Here is a 16,889-nt window from a genome sequence, read left to right as displayed (position 1 = left end):
TCAGGATGTAGAAGACATTTTTAGAATCTGATCTCAGGTCAAAATGGGTTAAACTACAGTTATTACACCAAAATGCAGTGTAGAGCAGTGTTTCCAAACAGTATTTAATAGTCAAACAAATGTAAAAACATCCAAGAAATTCAGAAATCTTTTTAAAAGGATTACATTTCCAGAATCTTTAAAAAAAATGTTCCAAAACCATGAAATAGCAATTCTACAAGAATTGCGTGTTGCGAGTTTGTAGGCAATTTTCACTATTTGAGCTTGCAGGCCATTTTCAATATTTTTGACATGAGTACATTATCTAGCCAGTTACAGTAGCAATATGCCCAGATGCAAGTCACAGGAGAAACACCTGAATGAAAGCCCATAAAGTTACGGCCATGATTCTTTCCTATTAATTCACAGCCTCAAAGTGATTCAGGTTAAAATGAAACATAAAAAACATTAAACATAATTCATCAACGCATGCCCAATGGCATTTATGGCATTTAACCAGGCTTGCCTAGTCTTGTTTTTATAAGCGATTAAAAAGAAGCGACATGGGAACGGTGTGGATCTCAGACTTGCATAGTTAAACAATCAGATATCTTGGCCTACTGATCTGATACTGATACGTCTGGTGAAACTGTGTGGAAACAATCAGGACATTTTAAAAATAACAGCATGAAGGTCAGTATAGACCGAAAGCTTGCAAATAAAATATATTGATTGTGCACAGATTTGAGTGTGCGCTGGAGCTTTTCTTCAACAATAGTAGCATTGCAAAGACTTTAGGGTAGTCCTTCATATGGTATTGTATAAGGATTGGTTTTCAAATTAGTGTCCATAGGTTAATAAATGAGCACACTGGCTTTAACTCTAGTATGTGTGGGAATCAATACCACATTGATTATTTCAAATCGGTGACTGACAAGTGCACAAGACATTTGGTGCTGATCAATCCAGCAGTTTGCTGGCTCTGGAGACACAGACTGACCATCTTTTAAACGGCTCGCCTCGGAGGAGACATGCTGTTAAAATAAATTCTTTATGACCCAGGCTTTGACAAGAATTCAGTACTCCATTTCCTGAATGGTGAAAAAGGCACAAGCTTCCACTGGTGTCATGTATGCAAGGTGCCATGTGATTTGCTGCAAATTGGCACCCTCTAGTGTTGAAAATGAAAACTCAATATCACTTTCAACCTGGCATCCCTATTTTGGGCATGTTATACTGTAGGTGACAATTTTCCAAATTGTGTTAAAAAAATGCGATCAAGTTATATGCCAAACTATACCGGATGGTCAATTAACATCTGCTTCATATCATCTACATAACTAGAGCTGTCTATTTTATAGGCTAGAGTGGTGCCCGTTGGGCACTGGCCTACTTGGAACGTTGGAAATGCATGCCCTACCCAGTTATGTCTGTGTCCCTTTTATGCCCATATATGGAGTTATTTGTCAGGCATGCCCAAATATGGAGTCTATGCAGATGTCAGAACACATGGTGATGTCAGAACAAGCCAGCTCCATATATGGAGATATAGAGTGATCAGGTCCAGACTCCAGAGCTCGGGCAGAGGCTTTAGTACTGTGTGCATATCCCACAGTAGTATATGGATACATGTGTGCTCATGTGTGTAGGTATGATGTATGGTAGGTCCTAGTTATGCAAGCAGGAGCCTCAGGGAGAGGTGTGCGTAGACCAACGGAGGAATGCAACTACCGTTGGAGATGACACCAAACTCATACAGTCACAGGGGGCCATCATCTCACAAACTAATATCTCCTGGAAGCAATATTCTTGTTCTGACAGGCCTCCAGTAGCTTTTAAACGACTGACGGTAAGAACATCTAAAGCAGTGGTTCTCAAAATATATGGGCTCGGGGCACCCCTATACCATACATATCCACTCCGACATTTATCATTAATCATTATTATTATTAGCACTATTATTAGTAGTATTATTAGTATTATAAGACGACGATGAACATAACATTCAAATGTACGTGCACAGCACAGTTCAAAACATACGTTCAGGGGGTACGTGTTGAGAACATCAGTATCCTTAGAATGTATTAAAAAAATAACTGTGTAGCTGAGACTTACAGTGATATAAAACAATGTATTTATTATTTTATATTGGCACCCCTGACCTAAAGTATCGGCCTACCCTGAGAGAGAAACCAAGAGAGAGAGATAGGAGATTATGAGGATGAGGAGGATATAATCCATTCTGGAAGGTTCCCGGTTCGGTCCCCGGCTCCCCCTGGGTCATATCGAAGTGTCCTTGAGCAAGACACTGAACCCCTAGCCTGGGGTCCACCTATGCTTTCTATGGCATAGGCAGCTCCCGGCAGGATCCGCCGGGAGAATCTAGATGCAGCTGCGCGACATGAGACAGAGAGAGATCGGAGCGCGTGTGTGTGTACGGGTGTGCGTCAATTTAACAAAGGTGCAGACGATCAGAAATCAGCAGAGACTGATCGACGTTTGCGCTACTCTATGACGAATTGAAGTGGACTCGGTCCCAGACTTTTTTTTCTCCCTGGAAATAAAAACGGGTTTCCGAGGCTACTGAACCCCTAACTGCTGCCCATGAGCAGGTTGGTGCCTTGCATGGTTTCCTCTGCCATCGGTGTGTAAATGATTGTGTGTGAAAGGGTGAATGTAATACACATATTAAAGCGTTTGGATACAGCCGGTATATAAATGCACCACTTACCACTTTACATGAGTAATATTTAAGCAAAGTAACTGTGCTTCTACTTGAGTAGGATGTAGGATTTAGTATTCTTTTCATGTAATTCTGTAGAAGTTACACATATTCAAACCTGAGTTACTGGTAGAGGTGGGGGTTGGGTTCCAAAGTACATTGCTCAAGGGCACAAAAATGGCAGATGCTAAAGAACCGAACGTGTCCCTAATTTACCCATATCATCTCTTATGGGGCCTCATTCACTAACCTGGTCGTAAATGTCAAGCATAAAAATAAAATAATACAATCAGGCTGTGTTCGGACAGGAGGTCCTAGTGCCTGAGTAGAGAAGTGAAACAAAACTTGACATTTAAAAAATAAGAATTCTGCTTTATTTTGAATATATTGAGGTGTATTGTAAATTTGTAATAGATGTATTGATCTCTCCATAGTTTTTCATATATGATGATCCACTGTATTTTCTTTTTTTATCTGTAAAGTTAATTGAAGACATCCTGTCCTACGTCGGAATCCATCCTGTATCCTCAGAGGGTAATGTGTGGTGTTCATGGATCAATATTTATAAAATGGATAGCATGACATTGGAGGTGTGCCTGCCTGTTGCCTCCTGCAACACAACGCCGAGGGACCTAATAATTCAGCTCTCCGTTTGAATTTGTATCATATGCGTCCAAGCAATAGATTGTTTGACATCTTTTTAATGTGTTCAAAAATGTTGGGCACAAAAATATTTTATTTGAAGTTTTGCACTACTGTGATTGATTTTGCTTGAAGAATAAGGTGTACAGTATATATATATATATATAGATATATATATATATATAGATAGATATATATATATATATATATATATAATGTATGTACTGTATAGTTGTGATATATTGGTGAATTGCAACAGCGGCATTCCTCACAAGATGGCGCCCCCGTCCATGGAGCTAAATATCTTTGCTGAAATTAGTGTAGGGCTTGTAGCTTGTAGAGCTATAGAATAGAGATAATAGGTTTCGTGTTGTTAAATGGTTGCCTTAAAATCACTATAACGGGATCAGAACTGCCAGTTTTAAGTCAATAAATTGAAAAAGAAAAACATTGAAAAAGAAACAAAATGTCAATAAATCAATTTATCACAAAATATGATTTGCTGTATCCTGATGAAGCCATACTGTAGTTAACACATAATGGTATTTCAAGGTACATAATCGCACAGCATACAGTATATCACAGCATATATAGCAAACTGGCCAGGCAACAGTGAGCTAAAACATGTGTATGGTAGATTACAGAACAACATGGGATGCTGGTGAAGGGGAGTGAATTGACTTTGCATACTAATTAGAAATTGTTTCCATTGATCTGTATAAAAACATCTGGATGAAATTAACAGAAATGCCATATTTCTATAGCATCAATACATTGTCCACTAAAATCCTTTCATGGCGACAGCCTCCCTGGGAACTGACAAGGGTCAGTAGGTCTGCTTTTGCTGGTGATTGTGAAAACCATTCAGGCATTGTGAGAGTGTAGAGTGTGGGTCTCATCGTGTACACGGCACGCCCTCTCCCCTATGCATACACCGCTTTACACTCACACTGTGGGAGTAAACGGAGGAAATAATGGCTCCATTTGGCAGAGAAAACTACTAGAAGGCAGCTGAGAAGAGGTGTACTGTATATATTTGTTTTTGTAAACATTAGTGATATCACCAATAATAGTAAGATGAACTGGACGCAGATTATCAAGTTTCATATTAACCAAGACACTCAGCTTCAGCTTTTGCCTGCATCCAAATCACCAAGTATGTATTGTATATTATTGACTATTGCATCTCCCGTCACATGTTCCACGGTTTACTCAAATAAGGCCGGTTTGTGCCACGCCATCACGTGTCTCTTTACCAGCATGTGAAATATTTCATATGTCATAAAGTCAATAAACAAGGGGGAAGGTTAAGCGGGGTGTGGGCTGTGGGGCCAGCCCACTCCATTTGAAAAAATACACAAACCCTCGTTTTTTTATCTTCTCCCTGTGAACTGACAGGGGTCAATAATGTTTAGAGCTGGCTCCAACTGACCTTTGACCTAGGGGCAGTAGCGTACAGACTTGACTTGTTGCCGTCAGGACTGCGGACATCATCCAAGGCCTCTCCATCACTGGCTGCACCACGGGACTCTGCAGCGCTGTGGAAGCACATGTACAAAAGAGACATTCAGCAAAAGACTATATACAAATTAACCTGAAAGAAAAATGAGGCCTTGTTATTTTGTACAAGTAACTGGTATACATGATCATGGAGGTTATTGATAAAGCTGGTCAAACTATCTGGAAAGATCTGTTTCTTTCAGAAACAGATCTCTGTGTGACCTCATGCAGTACCAGTACTGTGCATAATTCTGCATCACTGACTCTGTCACCATCCTTAATATTCAGTATATTGTGCCAAAAATAGCAGCTCTACAAGATCACAACGTGTTGTGACGCACCACGTTGTATGATTGTAGATCTGCTATTTTCAGCATAGTAGAGTATCGTAAGACAAAGTACACCTTTACACCCGCCTTCTAATGTATGTATGTATGTATGATTGTAGATCTGCTATTTTCAGCATAGTAGAGTATCGTAAGACAAAGTACACCCTTACACCCGCCTTCTAATGAGAGCGCAAAATCTGTCTTGGAAGAGCCACCCATCGACTAATCTAATATACGGCAACCTCCCCTGTGTTTCTTCACTAGTCCGATCCAGAAGAACACAGTTTTCCGGCCACTGCTACAGAGCTGACAATGTGGTTATATCTTCCCTTCTTCTCTGGAGTCCTGCTTCAAAGCAGACCAGAGGTAGAAAACTGTCGTTCCCTGATGTCATCGCTAGGGACACAGGCATCAGTAAGCAGGAACTGGGGATGGCAATGAAGGACCGGGAAGTCTGGCGTAATATTGTGAAAACCGCGGTCGAAAAATGATGATGATGAAGACAAAGTATAAGTAGCTAAGTTACTGTAGCTGGCAACAAAAGTGTTTGATTGCAGCGATGGTGTTCAAGTATGCATCGTGTCCTGTGTTTGCACCTGCAGTGCAAATACTGTAGCAATCAATGACACAATACCTAATTGAATAAACGAGCATGGACAATGGACACAACCTGATAAAAAAAGAAAAGGGGGGAAAAAGCATTTCATGCATGTTATCGGAAATAAATAAACTGCATCTAGAGGGCTAAATGAAAATAAATAATGCTATATGATTCAATTAAAATCCTCAATGTTAGGGGTGCTGATAGCCGAGTGACTAAGGCACCCACCTACTACATAAACTCTGATGCCCGACGCAGTGTCCTGGTTTTGATTCCCAATACCTTTGCTGCACGTTACTCCCAAAACCTATATCCCCTGTTTCCCCGTTTTTAACCAAAGAAAAACAGTGAGAAAAGGGTAAGACCTGTAAGGGTCGCAGTGCAACTCCAAGAGCACAATAACTCACTTGTATGCATAAAGTTGTCATGTGCAGAGTAAATAGATACATTCACCTGTCATCGTATTCAAAGGAGTGGCACAAAGGTGCTCGATACAAACAGGTTGTCTCACTTTGGGAGTTAAAGGGCAAACAAACATGGGTATGACTGAACATGCTTTACTTTAGTTTAAACACTTTCAGCCTGCCATCAATTTGCATGCAGCTCAGAGGAGACGACACAGACTCATCATGCCGGATGAGAACCCTTTAATGGCATGTTTGCACCCTTAGGGGAGAGGGTGATATATCATTACAATGAAATATCAACCACCAGAAACCACATGATTTACGTTCCCATTATAAACTGTGCCAGCTTTATCCATCCATGTGCATGCCGCGCGCGCACACACACGCGCACGCACGCACGCGCACACGCACACGCACACTGTAAAATGGATTACTGTTATACATGTATGACTACAGGACAATGTACAATGACACCATATCAAGGCCACCATCACCCATCACTCATCGCAAAGGCGAGACAAATATGCAGCTGCTTGGCCTGAGAAGAGGTTTAGCAAGCATCTGTGTACGTACAGTACGACTCACTGATTAGAGTTTTCATGTGACCCCTCCACCAGGTGTGGACTTAAGAAACCCCATCAGCAATAAAACTTCTTGTGACAATGTTAAAGCACGAGTTATACCAACCAGGGTTGAATGCCATCTTCGCAATATTGATGGTGGTATTTGGTCAAAAATAGTGATATTTTGAGCCTCCACATGAGATAATTATTCAATCCAAATACATTTTGTGACAGGTCATATACTTTGTGCTTTCTCTTTGAATTCTCAAGGACAATCTGTGAGGCTCTTGAATGTTGATTTCAGAGTGCATGGATTATGTAGCAAGCTCTGTTCATGTAGTTACAGTTTTAACTTAGTATCCAACTATCCACACAGACAAAGACCCACTGCGAGTCACATTGTTCCATGAGATGATGACAGATGGACAAAATGTATGTTTCACTGACTTCCGACTGAGACTTCTAACATATACTGCCATCATGTACAACAAGTTGTAGAATTAGCTAGTGTGGCATATTTGACTGATAGTTTCATTATGCACACAGACATGTAGGCACACTGTAGATTAACAGGTTCCTTTCAGGGCCCTGTGTTGAACTTATGATACTGCAGTGCACTCACTAGAGTGCATAAATCTGAAGATACTGAGGTTTTTGGTTTGGAGGCATTTTACCTCAAATGAACTGTCTCGTATTCTTCTCTAATCCATAATGAAATAACAATGAAACAAAAGGGTTCAAAGAAAGGAACTAAAGTGATGATATAGAGATATGAGAAATTATGCTCAAGTCTTTTTTTCCTCCCCAATTTAGTTATGCAAATCCCCCCCATGTGTACCCTGTCACTAACAACCCTTACTGTTGGTCTGGGGAGAGTGTGGGCAACCACGTCTTCCCTAACACACATGATGTTTTCAACCCCTTATTTTCACCTGACAGTGTGGTGTTTCACCGGGAGGCGTAACATGTGCGTAAGAATATGCTATCGACCCCAGTTCCACTCCCTGCTTAACAGACAGCTTGAAGGAGTTGAATGCTGTGAAGTGAATGCCCTGCCCCCGTTGGCTTCCCTGCAAAAATACTATAGCAGCCAATTGTGTTCGACCAAACCATGTGCACTGTGGAGTGGAGGCTGAGGAATCAAACCACAGTCTCGCTGTCTAGTACAAGACATGCTGGAAATTGGGATGTCAGAGTTAAAGTGGTTAAATAAGGGATAGCTACAGTGGATAGCCTACAGAACAGTGTTTAACCTCCTGTGGAAGCACAGTGCGTTCTTGTGATGACAGATAAGACATTCTCGCTGACAGCATGTGAAAGGTAAACAGACACACTGACCTTAACCTGGAGCATAAAAAAGCAGATACTGTCTGGGTGGAGCCATGGACTTGTTTCCCCAGACATTGAAAAAGCAAGCCCTTAACTGATGCAAATTCCAGATTAAAAGTATTTCACAAACAAAACAATCTGGTCCTTACTGGATTTAAGTTGTATTTCAGGCTGAATCGTCTCTTTTGAGGGAAGGAGAATCATTCATACCAATTAAACACAATTTGACTCTAATAGTGATCATTCGAAAATATTGTGAATAATGAATATCCTATGTCAGATTGTCAGTGCCAGGTATAGGCAATAGTACTGTATAAAATGTCTTGCTATTGTCAATTTCAATAACTGGCCCACAGTAGAACTATTGTTAAGATGCATACAGGAGGTGCGTGCAGTGCTACAGGACCATGTACCACTACTTTGTTTATCTAACCGCGGAGGTGCGTTGAACTTTCATGTTTGTTCTTTACTTTAACGACAGGTGTCAAATGATATTTGTAACCACAGGATCCAGAGGATTTGATTGCCCGGTCATGTGACTATTAGCTCATTCCTTTCTGTGTTCTGTGTAAGAGAATACTGAATAAAACATCTGAGACTACAGTCTTAAACCATTAAGACCGATTCTTCTACAAATGTCTTCTAAATCCTAACAATTTTCTGAAACGTGGTGCTCAAACTTTTTCATATCAAGGACCCCCCCCAAAATTCTAATTTGTCCATGGACCCCCATCTCAAAATATTTTGTTCTAGGGGCCACCAGAAGCATGTTCACTTAAAAAAAATGCAAATGCAAAGATTTGCACATATTTTCACTATATTTAAAAAATAGCAGATCTATGCTCATACCGCTATGAGCTTGTAGATCTGCTATTGCTGCAATTTGGCCATTTGATAGCCAAAGTATAAAATAATGGTTTACGTTGTTAAAATCTAAAATGACACATGATGTGGTTGCCTTTTGATTATGGTGGGTCAGATGTATAACGGTACCTGTGGCGTGTTATTGATCAATGAAGAAATCAATCAGAAATGCCATACAATGATGTGTATCACTAGCTGCACCCAACAAGCAATTCTAGTAGATCTAGAACTTTCAGTTAGGGCTGGGTGATATGACTTCAAATCAATATTACATACAATTATTTCAAACTTTTGCCTTGATTATAATTCATGAAAGATTATAATAAATTGTTTACGTGAAAATAGCTGATCTTTAGCTCCATAGCCTCCTGCACTTTACTGCCGTTGCATTGAGGCTATGCGACCGTTCCATTTCCTGGCTCGCATGAAACACGGACCAACCTCTCCTCTTTTACGAAAAAAAAAATAATGTTTCACCTACTCACCAATACAAAGGCGGTTTGTGTCATTAGAAAGCCTACTTTCCTTAGTGGACGCACTCTGAGCCCCCCACCACAAGTATAAAATGTACTTTTTGTCCAGAAAGGGATTTGATAAAAATACTTTTAGTTACTCCACTCAAAGAATTTTCTTTTTTTCCTCCAGTGAAAAGAAATCCCTTTCTGGCCAAAAAGTACATTTTATACTTGTGGTGGGGGGCTCAGAGTGCATCCATTAAGGAAAGTAGGCTTTCGAATTACACAAACCGCCATTGGTGAATAGGTGAAACGTTGTTTTTATTTTCGTAACAGAGGAGAGGTTGGTCCGCGTTTCATGCGAGCCAGGAAATAGAACGGTCGCATAGCCTCAATGCAACGGCATTGAGTGTAGGAGGTGCAGGAGGCTATGGACCAGAGCTAGCTGATCTACAAGCTCACTTATGCAAATTGTTGAGAATAGTATGCACACGCATAGTCGCACATGCACACAGTGACTTTGTTGTGGCTGTAGTCAGTGTAGTGGCTGTAGTCAGTGTAGTGGCTGTAGTCAGTGTAGTGTAGTGGCTGTAGTCAGTGTAGTGTAGTGGCTGTAGTCAGTGTAGTGTAGTGGCTGTAGTCAGTGTAGTGGCTGTAGTCAGTGTAGTGGCTGTAGTCAGTGTAGTGTAGTGGCTGTAGTGTAGTGGCTGTAGTCAGTGTAGTGGCTGTAGTCAGTGTAGTGGCTGTAGTCAGTGTAGTGGCTGTAGTCAGTGTAGTGGCGGTAGTCAGTGTAGTGGCTGTAGTCAGTGTAGTGGCTGTAGTCAGTGTAGTGGCTGTAGTGTAGTGGCTGTAGTCAGTGTAGTGGCTGTAGTGTAGTGGCTGTAGTCAGTGTAGTGGCTGTAGTCAGTACACGCTGTAGTCAGTGTAGTGTAGTGGCTGTAGTCAGTGTAGTGGCTGTAGTGTAGTGGCTGTAGTCAGTGTAGTGGCTGTAGTCAGTGTAGTGGCTGTAGTGTAGTGGCTGTAGTCAGTGTAGTGGCTGTAGTCAGTGTAGTGTAGTGGCTGTAGTCAGTGTAGTGGCTGTAGTCAGTGTAGTGGCTGTAGTCAGTGTAGTGGCTGTAGTCAGTGTAGTGTAGTGGCTGTAGTCAGTGTAGTGGCTGTAGTCAGTGTAGTGGCTGTAGTCAGTGTAGTGGCTGTAGTCAGTGTAGTGGCTGTAGTCAGTGTAGTGGCTGTAGTCAGTGTAGTGGCTGTAGTCAGTGTAGTGTAGTGGCTGTAGTCAGTGTAGTGGCTGTAGTCAGTGTAGTGTAGTGGCTGTAGTCAGTGTAGTGTAGTGGCTGTAGTCAGTGTAGTGGCTGTAGTCAGTGTAGTGGCTGTAGTCAGTGTAGTGGCTGTAGTGTAGTGGCTGTAGTCAGTGTAGTGGCTGTAGTCAGTGTAGTGGCTGTAGTCAGTGTAGTGGCTGTAGTCAGTGTAGTGGCTGTAGTCAGTGTAGTGTAGTGGCTGTAGTCAGTGTAGTGGCTGTAGTCAGTGTAGTGGCTGTAGTCAGTGTAGTGTAGTGGCTGTAGTCAGTGTAGTGGCTGTAGTCAGTGTAGTGGCTGTAGTCAGTGTAGTGTAGTGGCTGTAGTCAGTGTAGTGTAGTGGCTGTAGTCAGTGTAGTGGCTGTAGTCAGTGTAGTGGCTGTAGTCAGTGTAGTGGCTGTAGTGTAGTGGCTGTAGTCAGTGTAGTGTAGTGGCTGTAGTCAGTGTAGTGTAGTGGCTGTAGTCAGTGTAGTGGCTGTAGTCAGTGTAGTGGCTGTAGTCAGTGTAGTGGCTGTAGTGTAGTGGCTGTAGTCAGTGTAGTGTAGTGGCTGTAGTCAGTGTAGTGGCTATAGTCAGTGTAGTGTAGTGGCTGTAGTCAGTGTAGTGGCTGTAGTCAGTGTAGTGGCTGTAGTCAGTGTAGTGTAGTGGCTGTAGTCAGTGTAGTGGCTGTAGTCAGTGTAGTGGCTGTAGTCAGTGTAGTGGCTGTAGTCAGTGTAGTGTAGTGGCTGTAGTCAGTGTAGTGGCTGTAGTCAGTGTAGTGGCTGTAGTCAGTGTAGTGTAGTGGCTGTAGTCAGTGTAGTGGCTGTAGTCAGTGTAGTGGCTGTAGTCAGTGTAGTGTAGTGGCTGTAGTCAGTGTAGTGGCTGTAGTCAGTGTAGTGGCTGTAGTCAGTGTAGTGTAGTGGCTGTAGTCAGTGTAGTGTAGTGGCTGTAGTCAGTGTAGTGGCTGTAGTCAGTGTAGTGGCTGTAGTCAGTGTAGTGGCTGTAGTGTAGTGGCTGTAGTCAGTGTAGTGTAGTGGCTGTAGTCAGTGTAGTGGCTGTAGTCAGTGTAGTGGCTGTAGTCAGTGTAGTGGCTGTAGTGTAGTGGCTGTAGTCAGTGTAGTGTAGTGGCTGTAGTCAGTGTAGTGGCTGTAGTCAGTGTAGTGTAGTGGCTGTAGTCAGTGTAGTGGCTGTAGTCAGTGTAGTGGCTGTAGTCAGTGTAGTGTAGTGGCTGTAGTCAGTGTAGTGGCTGTAGTCAGTGTAGTGGCTGTAGTCAGTGTAGTGGCTGTAGTCAGTGTAGTGTAGTGGCTGTAGTCAGTGTAGTGGCTGTAGTCAGTGTAGTGGCTGTAGTCAGTGTAGTGTAGTGGCTGTAGTCAGTGTAGTGGCTGTAGTCAGTGTAGTGTAGTGGCTGTAGTCAGTGTAGTGGCTGTAGTCAGTGTAGTGGCAAAAGTATCGGGCAGAATTAGAAGTGCTCCGATCGATCACCATCAGCCGATCATGAGAAAAACAATCAGTGATCGGTCCAAAAAAAACCTGATCGGAGCACCTCTAGGCAGAATGTGTCCGTCTGGGTTTGGTGTTTTCATTTGGTCACTCTGGTGGTACTAGTGGAAGGCCATCTCTCTATGATAATTCAAGTCTCATGGCTCTCTGGGCAGCAGGCAGGAAATGCCTTCAAAAGAGAACAGGCTATACTGACAAGTTTGGGATAATTCACAAGGACAGGTCAGGACAAACCACATTTACAGTTGATGAACAGCTGTCTTAACAAAATGTCATTCTCCCACAGACTCCACAGATGATGTTTTGCAACAGAACCCTTTGGCAAAAGTATGAAAAAATTAGATGTTTTTAATAACACTACATGAGGCTACATGCCCAACACACGCACACCACCCACACACTTTTCCATTTTAATTCATGACACATACATAGGTAAAAATAAACTATAGGCCTACCAATTCGTTCTAAAAGTTTTATTTAATACTTTGGCTATTCAAAAATAGCAGATACAGTATAAAAAACTACAGTAGCTCACAGATGGGGGTCCCTAGAACAAAATATTTTGAGGGGGGTCTGCGACCAAATAAATGTTTTGGGGATCCTACATGAAAACATTTGAGAACGATTGATAATACACTAGCAACATAATTGTTTTTCAGAAAACTGATTGTGACCAAATTTGACTGAGGGACTGCCATTGATTTTTTTTTTAATTCGTTTTTTTCACGTCATATAAAAGCAGGGAATCATAGATTCAAATTGACATATTGGTTGATCAGTTTGTCAAACCTGTTTTGGAGATATGGTTTATAGAGTAAATGTCTTGCAGAAAACAGCGAGTTGAGAAAACAGGCTTGAAAGGTTCACTTCTGTGGTCTCTAACATTACACCTAGCTACATGTTTAAGCATTTATTTCATATTTACATGTCGATTTCAGCTCTGACACTTATTTCAGACATGCTCTAGTCTAGTATGTGTAGAGTCTGCCTCATTTTGAGAAAATTGAGGAATTTGTGCGATGGCAGGCTCTCAGTCAAATCTGGTCACATTTTGTAGAGTCAGACTCAAGTCTATTTAACGTAGACCACACCAATGCAACTCATTGCAACTCAATGAGTTGCATTGGTGTGGTCTACCTTAAAAAACGTTTTGTCCCAACCCGACCCTTTGGTGTGGTTTGGGCTTTAATGTGTTAACCCATTAAGACCAGGAACGCATCTGTATGATCATAGATTTTAGCCATGGGTATTGAAAAATAGCAGATGTACAAGCTCACAGCTTGTACTACATCTCCTGTTTTTGAACATTTTTAAGAATTTCTATAGAATCGGCCTCAGGTCTTGAGACATGTCTTAGCCAGCATCCTTAGCATAGTCGATTTGGTGTTCACTCAACACCAAATCTCCTCACTGAAAATAGCCGATCTGCAAGCTCACAATACAAACTTTGACAAGTTTAGGGATGCTAGGGTTCATGTGGTTAAGATGTTTCAGATAAACAAGCAGGAGAAGGGCGCACACCAGAATTGAGGAGGTGCTAAAGGCCTAACCAACATCTCTCTCGTGATAACCTTTATAGGCTAGCCTACAGGGCTATAAACGTCAATACTGTAAGTTCACACGAGTTCAAGAGGGAAAGCAATTGAGTGATATGGGTAGTAGGCTATTCGGGTCAGAACAGAAGACAAGTAGCCTATAGACTACAAAAAACCCCACAAGCAACAAAAGCCTACGGAAGACGACGTGCAGTTAATGCAGATATGTAATGCCAGCCACTGAGCCAGTGCTATCCCTGAAACATGACTGTCATGATACGAGCGTCATGTGAACCAGTGCATGGCATTATTATAGCCAGCAGTGCTGCTGTTCCACGCGGAGACAAGACACAAGCTTTTAAAGAAACGTGTTGACTCAAGGCGATGAACATCAGAACAATGAAGAAGAAGAAAAAGGCTGCAGACTCGTAGCCACGATGCTGTACATTTATTTGACAGAAACCTTGTTAAATACATTTCCAGCATCGTGGCTACGAGTGTGCAGCCTTTTTCTTCTTCTTCACCGTTAAGATGTTTCAGGACATAATGTCTGGGTATGTTGCCATTAAGGAATGAGCTTTGCTCAACCGTTTCTCTTCAATTCAACCATTAGTGTGGAAATGTCAAATTAACAGATTATTTCCAAAGAACTCATCAGCAACACTGTATGAATTTAGTTTAAATTGCTTTCGTTGTTAAGTTGTTTCGTCAAGTAGGCTACAATCATGATATGACTGGTAATCATACAGATTCCTAGTTTAACACTTGTTTAACACATCTTTGGACAATAATGTAGCTCTCAAAATGTGCTTAAAAACTTAAAATGGCAAAACATTTCATGTAGATCTTGGCTTAAATGTCCAGTCTTCCACTACGAGTCACAGGAAATTATTATAGGATGTTGAGCAATCAAACACTGAATTTAAAAAAAGGACCCTGGACCCTATTTTAGGGGTCAACATTTGGTGAATAGCAGATCTACAAGCTCACAACGTACACAAGACATTGTGAGCTTGTAGATCTTCTATTTGAGGCGAAGAGATTTGATATAGAGGGGGAAAAGACTCAAAACCTAGCATAGGAGCCATGGGGGAGCCTAGTCAAATAAACAAATATAGAAGTGTTTAATCATCAAACAACTTAATTCTAGATAATGTGAAGCGGCCATAGCCTATACTCAAATAAACCACACTGTTAGCCTAGTCTAGCCATTGTTCGTATGAGAATGGGATCTGATTCTGGGAGCATTGAGCAGAGTCTGATGCTGTATCCTAAACCTGTATGCGGGCCCCGTATCCAACACCACCACAGCTATAGTGACCAGATGTCCCCCTTTGCGTGGGACAGTCCCTAATTTCCAAGACTTTTCAGGCATCCCACAAATTGAGACCCTATAACATGAGAAATATCCCCTAGGCTACAGTACCAAGTTAGCCATACCACCCATGACCAAAATTAGGATTTTAAAACAAAATGTGAGACACCAAAGGGTTTTCATAACAAAATGAGCTAATGCAACAATTTGTTTCCATTTTTAAGTTAAATGAACACTGAAATGTAGATTTTACTTTGTAGATTATTGGAGTCCCTGTCAGAGATTTAAAAAAATAAATGAAAAAGGTTGAATAAAAAATATTATGTTTCTGTAGCATAACCATTAACCAACATCTCTCTCATGATAACCATAGGCTAGCCTACAGGGTAGCCCGTCTCCGGACCCCCCGGGTTGAGCTCCTTTGGACCTACCACCTACATAAAGTCATCAAAATGTCAGAAACTTTAACGTAGGGTTCCGAAAGGAGCTAGCCTACAGGGCTATAAACGTCAATACTGTAAGTTCACACGAGTTCAAGAGGGGGAAAGCAATTGAGTGATGTGGGTAGTAGGCTATTCGGGCAACAAAAGCCTACGGTAGAAGCAGTGAAACATGACTGTCATGATACGAGCGTCATGTGAACCATGGCTAAGCCAGTGCATTGCATTATTATAGCCAGCAGTGCTGCTGTTCCACGCGGAGACAAGACAATCTTTTAAAGAAACGTGTTGACTCAAGGCTCAAGCAAGCATGCATACCTGGCCACCTTCTGGTCCCCATCAGCTGGCTTCTCAGGGTCGGCGTGGGGTTTCGATTTCAACTTGAATTTGAACAACTTGAACTTCTTCTTCTCTCCTCCGTTGCTGTTTTTATCCATCACAACAGACTCCTTCAGGTTATCCTCGCTCTTGGAGAAGAAGTTTTTCAGAGCCTTTCTGGGGTTATTCTTTTTCGCCATGGTTCCAAATTAAAATTATTTCACACCACTAAAAACTAAAACGTTGAGAGGTCTGTTGGTGGCCTAATAACGAGCTGATAAATCTTGTCAGCAAAACCTCAGAGGAGGAGAAAACACTTGAGTGTGTGACTGTGCCTCGTTGACAGCAACCTGAACCTGCAGCTGCTTCATTTTCCCTGCACAGAGAGCACAGGTGTGGCAGACGAGCGCGACACGCCCCCTCTGTTGAAGAGCATCAAATGAACCTTGGCCTAGGCTGTAAAATCGAAAAACGAAAGAAAAAAAAGAAAATAATGTGATCTATTTTGTTAAAAATTAGCTATCAACTATTTTCTCTATTTGATGTATAATGTAACTTTCCTCTTCTACCCTGGATTTGAACCTGGTTTCCTGTGCCATTGAGCTAAATAGAGCCTGCCTGTTTGCTCGATGGATACATAGTTTTTGTTGTCGTCGTCGTTGTTGTTGTTGTTGTTGTTTTTGTTTCCTGTGGGTGAGACATGACATTTGACACAATGTCATGTCTCCCTTTTTATGAAAAGTCGTAAAAGTAACCAAAAATACAAATACTCAAAGTACTAGGCTATACAAAATGTATTTACAGTATTTTATTACTGTCCACCAGCTAGTTAACCTGACTCCGCCAGATGGGGCAGCAGAGAGTACACTGGGTTCCCAGGAGGGGGAACCCAGTGTACTCTCTGCTGCCCCATCTGGCGGAGTCAGGTTACCAGCTGGTAGGAGGGTAACAAAAAGGTAGGCCTCCCTGTGTACTCTGAGTCAGTGGTGGAGAAGCGTCTGGCTGCAGTCGCTTCCCAATATAGACGCGTCCCACACAAGGGGGCAGGCAGCATAGATATATATAAACACTAGATGGCTCAAGGCGGAGTTTCTGACGTCGTTCACCCGGCAGCCATCT

General features: G+C 41.9%; 1 protein-coding gene across 1 annotated transcript in view; it reads right to left on the bottom strand.

Moving 5' to 3' along the window:
• crybg2 (crystallin beta-gamma domain containing 2) overlaps positions 1-16,168 on the bottom strand; it is a 73,958-nt gene extending 57,790 nt beyond the window's left edge. The window contains exons 1-2 of the mRNA XM_079521785.1: positions 15,771-16,168; positions 4,776-4,881 (exon numbers count right to left, since the gene is read on the bottom strand). Coding sequence (XP_079377911.1) covers positions 4,776-4,881; positions 15,771-15,970 — 306 coding nt within the window. The 5' untranslated portion in view covers positions 15,971-16,168. The remainder of the gene's footprint in view (positions 1-4,775; positions 4,882-15,770) is intronic.
• Positions 16,169-16,889: the final 721 nt, after the last annotated feature.

Source organism: Electrona antarctica (genome assembly GCF_951216825.1).
Source record: "Electrona antarctica genome assembly, chromosome: 15".
NCBI classification, from domain to species: domain Eukaryota; kingdom Metazoa; phylum Chordata; class Actinopteri; order Myctophiformes; family Myctophidae; genus Electrona; species Electrona antarctica.
This window is presented reverse-complemented; position numbering and strand designations above follow the sequence as displayed.